This window comes from Gallinula chloropus (assembly GCF_964237585.1).
Source record: "Gallinula chloropus genome assembly, chromosome: 19".
In the NCBI taxonomy this organism is placed as follows: domain Eukaryota; kingdom Metazoa; phylum Chordata; class Aves; order Gruiformes; family Rallidae; genus Gallinula; species Gallinula chloropus.
Window position 1 is genome coordinate 4,789,893 of NC_140104.1, and position 8,798 is coordinate 4,798,690.

Here is an 8,798-nt window from a genome sequence, read left to right on the forward strand (position 1 = left end):
CCCCCGGGCCACATGAAGTGGGAGATACCCCATGTATTGTAACTACAGCGCCCTTGCCATTCCTCTCAGCTTTCCTAAACAATCCATGAACAAAGCAAGGCTCGTGTCCCTCAACTCTTTTGAGTTACAGTGCAGACACCCTCCGTTACTTGGATTCACTCAGCATCTCCTACTATGGTTGGGCGTTTGACAACTGCATTGGATAAGCAGATACATCAAAATCCTACCAACAGAGCAAAGAAAGCACAAATGTGTGACTGGCGGTACCTAGGCAAGCTCTAATACAAACACAACCCTTTCTAGCTCTTTAACATCTCCTACACCTTGCTCTGGGAATCCCCCAATCTGAACACTTAGAACAAGACAGCACAAATCAATGAGAAGGAAGAGTTACCTGTCTAAACAGGTTGGGGAAATCATCTGCATTGTTAACTTTCCTGATTCCTTTTCCCCCTCCTCCTTCCGAAGCCTTGATCATGACAGGGTAGCCAACCTCCTCCGCAGCCTAACCAAGATGGGCAGAAAAACATGGGTAAGTACAAAAGGTTCTGGGAATCAAGTTGAAAAGATCATTATTTCCCCATCAATCTGTGTCCAAGCTTCCATGGCTGACTATTCACCAACCAAAACACGACTGGGATAGTAACCAAATACTCCAGTTTGAGAGGGCACCTATAGCTGGAAAAACCAGAGAGGTGCTTTTGTGACTGGAGAACTCTAGCCTCTGGAAGTCATCATGAAGTCTTCTGTTAGTTTTTCACACCATTGCATCTAGAAACTCAAGAGAAAAGCTTGTGTGTAACACAGAAAATCATCAAGCTGAGTAACGTGGAAAATTCATACACTCCAGAGAAGACACAGATTCTCTATAAGGAGGAAAATTCCCAGGCCCTGTATAGTGCCAGGAATACTTCTTATCCTGAACATTGCTGAAAGTAAAACTTAACAACAGATGAAACCAAGCCTAAGGTCATGGGTCTTCAGCCTAGTCGCAGTCTGTACTCCTGTTAGAAAATAAATGAAAGCCCCTAGCTGTGTCCAAGTGTGTGCAGCAGGACCTCAAGTACCTCCACAATACCAGCCACCTACCCGCAGTCCATCATCGGCGTCTTTCACGTAGCCTTTCTCATACAGCTCCTGAGGAACATTCAGGATACGCTTCTGAAGGTCATTTTCCTGCCAGTCCACTCGAAGACCTGGAACACAAACATGACCATCTTGGTTAATCCTGCTGCACAGCTCAGTGAGGACTCGTGCTGGACAGAGGTGAAACAAAGAGGAGCTGTAGCTCCATGAGTAACAAGCATGGAAGCATTTACAACAGAGAGAATGCAGAACATGAGAGAGGCTTTTGTTTTCTGGGGGACAGATCTTTTTATTCCACAAGTTACATCCTCTCTCACTCACCTTGTCTGAGAAAGAAGGTTGTTACACAGGCTTTTGAAACCATACAGAGCTTCCAGGGAAGCAGAGGATCAGCTGCCTGCTCCAAAACCACATGCTACAAGACTAGAGACTGCAGAAATACCAGGTATTACAGCTGTACTGTAAGAGCAACAGTGCCTTACACAACATGTATGTTCTGCCTGGCATATCCACATACATTGTAGTCACTACCCCTAAGCCTTGGAAAACACAAATTTGAAACCCTAAACTGACAGAAAATCTCTCCAAATGCCTTTTTGTGCACAGAAACTTTCTTAAAGATTAGGTGTGCTGGGGAATAAACCAAACATTAGCATGATCTCCATCACCAGAGGACAACTTCCTTCTTACCGCTGCCGCTCCAAGGAAGGGTTGGAATGCCAGCAGTCTGAGCCACAATGGAAGAAGCAATTTTATCTCCTAAGGCCCACATTGCTTGGCTTGGGGGACCTGCAAAGAGCAAAAACAATGTATGAGAGAGACACAAGAGACATCACACCTTAGGGAAATGCCCAGAAGTCTAATCTAGGTTCCACAGAAGAGGGATAAATAAACCCTCTTAGCAGGGTTGCTGCATGCCACATCTCATCCAGGATAAATCAACATTTCTGAACCAAACCAGAGAGTGTTAGTTGTACTGGCCAGGGAAGTCAAAGCAAACAGACAAGAGTACTTTTGACCAAGAAGGAGGAAAAGGCATTTGGAACTACAACAATGCAACCGCAGACACATCACAAGAGCTTGTTAAGCACCTGTCCTGTTAAAGGGGTCCTGGCACACCCAGCCTGCAAGCACCACTCTGCCCACACGTCCTCAAGCCAGGCCTGCTCCCAAAGGGATGGCCGGTGCGGTAACTGGTATTAGGTGTGCACATCGCATGTTACTGGAATAGCAACTCAGTGCCCTGATTTTACTTGAAACGTGGTTTGCATGGGGCTGTAGTGTACAGTTGGTAAGAGACTTAAACTGGAATCAAAATCCAGCTTGTAAATCCCCTCCTCTGCAAAGGTCCAGAGTATTTCTGTGGTGATGGCTCAAGACATCACAGATTAAGTTCTGCTAAAAGTCAGAATGGGACACAGCTATCCCCAGGCTATGTTCAGACTGTGACTTTTATCACAAGTCCATCTTTAAACACAGCACATGTCCAAACCCTTATCCAGGTGGTTCAGGAGATGAGGCTTACTGCATCAAACACCACCAACACGAGGTTCACTATGCTTGCTCACTAGATTACAAACTTCACACACTGCCCACATAAAGCTCCACTCTTTCCCCAAAACCAAACTATAAACATCCTCTTTCAAATGACACCCAGCTTTAGAAAAGACCTGCTTCAATAGGAATCTCTTCTGCTTTTGTAGCTCATGATAGTCAAAGACATGCTGGGGAACTTCCCACTTCTCCCATACAGGAACTACTTCACAGCCTGTGTCCAAACATCACCTAGTTCTTAGCCTTGACGACTGGAGACAGACGCTGCTGTTAGACAGCATGTTCTATTGTTCTGACTACTGTGAAGAACCTATCCTCACTCTCACTCTCGATAAGTGAACCTCAAGCCTCTCTTATGCTCAGGGATTTATATTTTACTCAAGCCACACATCCTGAAACAAGAACTAGACATGTGCATCCTCACCCATGAAAGCAATTCCATTTTTGTGGAGAAGTTCTGGTAGCTTCGGGTTCTCGGACGCGTGGCCCCAGCCAGCCCATACAGCCTGCAGAAGAAAAGAACATCATTCACTCTTTGCTTTGGTAAAACAAGCAAGTGAGCAGAAACAGAGAGCGTGCAGTTACTTCAAGTCTTTCTTTTCCTCACTGAAAACAGCCTCACAGCATTCATGAGCCAGATCAGACCCTGAACTATGTGGTTTGCTCAGTTTAAAGGGCTTATTTATGGCCTGTGTGTTGTAGACATGTCGAAGAAGGCTGCCGAAACAAGACAGGGAGGAACCAGGAAGATAGAGAGGAACCAATGAAAGGGTGAAGAGAACCTCCTATTTCCCACTGATATTCATGCCAGGAAATCCACCGCACTGTAACACATGCTGCCTTTTGGTGCTGGTACAGGTTTGTCACTTTAATTTCTCTGACCTGCCTTTTTCCCCAGGTACAACTCATTATTTAAGGAGGGAAAATTGCTTGGTGTTACCCCCTGTTTTGAAAACACCCTTTGCCACTCCTCACCTGCACTGGAATCCTCTTGGCGATATCAAGGATGAGTTCCACATTAGCGTAGTTGTTGTTGTTCGGTCCTCCCGGAACCGGCACGTAGTGATCTGCCATTTTAATGTACTCTGCAAACATGGAGAAGGTCTCACTTAGATTACACACCTACCAAGCAATACCTGGCCTAAACCTCCTTAAATCTACAGCACTGGAATTATTTAATCTCTGTCGCCTGAGAGAATGGCAGGGGATGCGGCGGGCACACAGCAGGTCTGCACAAGGGGAAGGGTGGGTGCCTTCACACCCTTTACAGCTCACCTGCGTTTGCTTTCAGATCCTCAGGAGTCACCATGACCACAAATCTGATGGCCCGCTCGTTCCGGAACATCTCATAGGACCAGCGGCGGATGGATCTCATGCATTTCACGGCTGCGATGCCATTATTGGCTATCAGGACCTGGGCACATGAGAACCAGGGATGAGCCAGAGTCTGAACAGCACAAAACACTAAACAACAACAGAAACAGTTTTTCCTCTGTGGACTCTTAGCCCAATTTTGGGGCTGTGCAGTTTCACTAGCCAGTGTTCACTTCAGCAAGAACATTCAATGGCCCATCCATCAATTCAGAGATCAGCTGCTCTAGCATCAAGCCTGTAACGTCTTGAGCTTGGTTTGGAGCAGAAGGACCCATGAGAATAAGCGTAACAAGCAGCTAAACCATTCAATACCTGAAAGGAAGAGACCTCATCCACTAAACAATGATGTATTATTTTAAAGTATGTTTCCTAACTGTTTTTTCCAGCCTACTTTTAGTATATCTGCCTATAAATCCTCCTGCCTTGGCAGAAGTGGTCTAGCTCACTGATTCTTTTTTTCCTGTCACACTAAGCTACACCAATGAGATGTTTATTTATTGTATATAAAATAAAATGGAAAGACAATGATTAAAAGCAGAAGTACAACTTCAAGCTCAGGAATGTTTTGGTACCTGCCACGTACAGCCTTCTATAGAGAGAAGTCACAGCTCAGGAGAAGGGCACAAAATGCCATACACTGAAGTTTCAAAGTCAGTAACTCACCTTTTCAATAACTTTATTCCCTCCAAAACGGGTAACAAATTCTGCTGGAGAAGCCACAGTGAAATCCCGCTGCACGTCCACTTTCTTCCTGTCCCGACCTTGCTTCACGAGGTGCAAACCAGACATGCTGGGCCTAAGGAAAGTTGTGGGAGACAGAGAAACACAACTTGGGGTGCAGATACACACAGATAGAAGAGGATATGTAAACAATTGTAGAGTTCCTCCTGATGCATTCCCCAAGCAGAATCATTCCTCGCCTCCAGACCCCTGGGGTGCCTGGCCCTCAGCTTTTACAAGGCTGACTGGTTTTTAAACACCTTTCTTTTCTGTTATCTCTCTGCAAAAGCTTGGTTATCTGGAGAAATTCTGGTTATGCTAAGACATAAATAGTTGAAAATACATTACAGAGTCACAGAATTCTGTATGCTCACTGCACATTGCCACCCACCACAGAACACCACCACTCCACCACAGCACTTTGGATTCATCTAGGAAAGCTGGGACCAACATCTTCTGGTGTTGGTGAAACAAGCTGCTAAGATCAGACTCTGTCAAGAAATCCTACGTGGGAACCACAGCAAATAAGTGTCCAGGTGTAAAAAGAGAGACTCTGCTACCATTTTACAAGAATTCTGCACCCTTGTCCTAAACACCTTCCTCAAAGGTCTGAGCTAGAGGCCAAATGAATTGCATCCCTTCTCCTTTCAGCAGTCAAAGTCACTTTTGCCTTCTAACAGGATCAGCCCAGCTCTCTGCCACCATCTTCCTGGGTGGGAAGGGGGCAATAATCACTTCCCTTTCTTATGCCCCAGCATCCTCAGAAGTGACACACGGATAAACCCCCTGTGCATTTGCAAGCACTGTGGGATTGGATTTTTGCTAAAATTTAAAAGGCTGAAATCATGAGAGCAAACATGGTGAGACAAGCAAAGACCTACTCCTGGCACCCTGCACCCACCACAGTGCAGCATGCCTGCAGCACTAACAGGAGAGTTTTTATTTCAAAGCCCCTGAAGCTTTGCCTCTCAGGGCACCCCACAGCTCACCCCATTTTTGTTGCTGTATTTAGTGTGATTTTCTTAACCCACCACAAAGCCCTTAACGTCCAACACCACCACGCAGGATCACAGAACCCTTCCATAGAAAAGACAGACAAGTAGCAGGAAGGCATTGTAAAAAGTTACTCAATGCTTTGGGAAGACTCAAGTGCCACCATGGGGTGAGCATGCTGCTGGAGAGGCTGGTTAACCAGCCGGGTCCATCTGTCCCCACGGGCTCTGCTGGCTGCCCTTTGGCCCTGGGAAGCCCAGCAGGAACCTCTGGCCTAAGCAGCTGCTGAAGTGCTGATACCATTGAGCAACTCCACCGGGAAAGAGGATGGGATACGGCGAAGCGTGACTGGAATTGCATGAAGGGAAAACCAACCCAAGGACAAGGCAGTCATGTACAACACCAAGAGGTCTCCTTATAAGCTGGGGCACCGAGGACAGGGAGCCCCAGAGCTGTCCCTGTGAGGTTTGCCGGGCTGGGGCAGCCGGGCTCAGATGGATGCTGTGAGAGGTGCTTGGTGACAGCCTGAGAGGAAGCACACAGATCCCTGCCACACTCCCTCATAAATGCATTGTGGCCTATGAAGATTTACCCCTGTGGAACACAGACCCTCCTTAGCTCTTCAATGGGAGCACAGCAACACCCCAGAACAGTATTTCAGCTAAATAAACCTGCTGCCAGTAGAAGCCCTGAACAAACCACAGCCAGAATCTGGTGCAAATCTCCATTCTTCTCTTCCCATCTTCCCTGGGCCGGTCACGGTACAACCGTGGCACACATTAACAGAAAGGATCCTGACCCGTATCATCCAGCACAACTTATTCAATATAGCCCGTGTCAAAGCCTGGGACAACCAGCCAGGGACTCTATTAGTAAAGATCTTTTAGGCTAGGCAAGATCAGTGTGCAGCTCTGGCCTGAAAGACACGCTTACCTACCATGGAGCAGATCCTTGCCTGCTTCTACATACATCATCTGCCTCAGCTGTGACATCCTACTTCAGGATAGCCCTGACTTCTTGAAAACTTGGTTGAAATTCAGACCCAGTGGTCTCTGTTAACACACCCATCTTTCTTTCTCTCCCACATGCGAGATATTCCCATGACAAATGGCCAAGCTGGTGGAGAACCTCAAGTTATGGCCTTGCAAACGTTGAGCTTAGCTAGGAAGTGAAAGCCTGCTCTAAGCACAGTGAAAGAGACTTTGAAGCAATCCACAAAGCCAGGAGTGGGAGAGGTAATGGTAACAGGAAAAACAAGATCAATAGGGTGAATTTAAAGCATGCTAAAACCCCAGATGCTTATCTCCCAGTGATGTTCTGGCGCATGTAAAGGGTCTTACTAGGTCAGACCAAGACACATCCAGTATAGTAACATGTCTCAGAGAAGAGCTGGAGGCTGCTGTCCCAAGAAGGACGTAGGTGAAGCACGTGGAGGTTCCCCTTTCCCTCCTTCCAGCGAGCTGCACTTCAGAGATAGACACCGACACTGAACTTAAAACTTGTCCCTATCAGCAAGTTCACAGACTGCTCTGTGATAATCGCAGCCTGGGAATTCAAGGACAAGAACCAGCTGACAAGGAAAAGAGGAAAGGTGTAGCTAAGGTTAAATTTCTACTAAATTTGTGCATTTAAAGAGGGTCAGAACTCCTGGCAGGGCAAGGAAGGAACCCAGTCCAACAAGGGAGACAGGTTTATTCATCACAGGTTTGCTGGGACTAGTCTCAGAAAAAATAGAAGAAATATTACAATCTTGGGGTCAGAATGTGGGAGCATGTATGAAAAAAGACTGTCCCAACAGGCTGAAAAATACACCCACACAGATAAAATGTCAACAAAAGCAGAGGTTCAGCATCTAGAATAATGCACACACACTCGTTTATAAGCAGGCATAATGCTTTTTAATTGTGACAGTAAGCATACTGAGAGCATGGTTTAGCTGCTCATAACCAGAGGCTGCACATTATCATCAAAACAGCAGAGATCTTTCCTTCTTGCAGCATACGGGGAGATGGAAGTTGGACAGGAAGGAAGGAAGAACAGCGAGCTCCAAGCAAAACAGAACGAATGCTAAGTTAGTAATGGTCACCCCAACTAATCACCAGGGCACAGCTGCAGCGGTTTGCTCCCTGGGAGCTCTCAAGATGCTCATCAACCCTCTGGTTTCCAGAGGTCAGAAGTTGTGCAGTCTTTAGCACCGATTCCCCAGCTGAGCTGGATTCGAGCATCCTTCTCTGACAGACTGCACACGCAGACACCCCACAGCCACTGCTGAGGTGCCAGCAGATAAAATTAACAGGGAATAATATCAGCATGCATTTCCAGGGCAGAGCGCCCCAGCGCCTCCATCCAAGATGCCGCTGCTGCGAGGAGAGAAGCATTCCTGCAGCTCTTACCTTTGCAGCATGTGGTATCTCATTTCCTGACTCTGCTCTGAGGAATCCTCCATGCTGCCTCGGTGAAGGAATTAAAATATTTCAGGCTTGCTTTGCACTGCTTTAGGGCAGCTGCTGATGGTTTGGTTTTTTTTTTCCCCTCAGTATTGCAGCTCAAAAACCCAGCAGGAAAAGCTGCAGAGAGCCTCTCACACTCCCGCGGGTCTCCTTGGAGCAGTGGCACTTCCCAGATTGCTTCAATCTTTAACCTTTGTCCCTCTGCTTTCCACCACCCCTCTCTCAGTCACTTTTCCTGTGACGCAGCACACGCAGAGGGTAGCGGCTTCCCTCTTCTGCACACAGAGGAGAGCAGCTGATCACAGGAGCGACAGAAAACGATCCACAGGTTACGTAATCCGGCTTAGCACAGCGCGGCGGCGGCAGCCCACGCGATGCGCAGCGGCTGCTGGCAGCCGTGGCCAGCCCCACTCCATGCTCCCTTCGGCGGGGGTCCCACAAGGAAGCAGAGAGCAAGCAGCTTCCCCACATGCTCTGTCAGCATCCTGAGGATCCCTGCACTGCTGGATGCACAACCGCGCCGCGAGCAGAGGAGCGGCTGCAAGGGCCAGGCAGTCCGAAGGATTCAGTGGGCACAGAGGGTTTGATGCCAGACTTACAGGGTGGGTGGGGAGACAAGGA

The 8,798-nt window shown here is 47.5% G+C and overlaps 1 protein-coding gene across 3 annotated transcripts in view; it reads right to left on the minus strand.

Moving 5' to 3' along the window:
* ACACA (acetyl-CoA carboxylase alpha) overlaps nucleotides 1-8,244 on the minus strand; it is a 110,588-nt gene extending 102,344 nt beyond the window's left edge. For 2 of the 3 annotated variants that reach the window (XM_084273204.1, XM_084273206.1), the window contains exons 1-7: nucleotides 4,678-4,810; nucleotides 3,916-4,054; nucleotides 3,616-3,725; nucleotides 3,065-3,146; nucleotides 1,777-1,875; nucleotides 1,090-1,196; nucleotides 395-505 (exon numbers count right to left, since the gene is read on the minus strand). In XM_084273204.1, coding sequence (XP_084129330.1) covers nucleotides 395-505; nucleotides 1,090-1,196; nucleotides 1,777-1,875; nucleotides 3,065-3,146; nucleotides 3,616-3,725; nucleotides 3,916-4,054; nucleotides 4,678-4,803 — 774 coding nt within the window. In that variant the 5' untranslated portion in view covers nucleotides 4,804-4,810. Of the gene's footprint in view, nucleotides 1-394; nucleotides 506-1,089; nucleotides 1,197-1,776; nucleotides 1,876-3,064; nucleotides 3,147-3,615; nucleotides 3,726-3,915; nucleotides 4,055-4,677; nucleotides 4,811-8,120 lie in introns of those variants that run through there. The other variant, XM_084273205.1, reaches the window with a different exon arrangement.
* Between the last annotated feature and the right edge of the window lie 554 nt (nucleotides 8,245-8,798).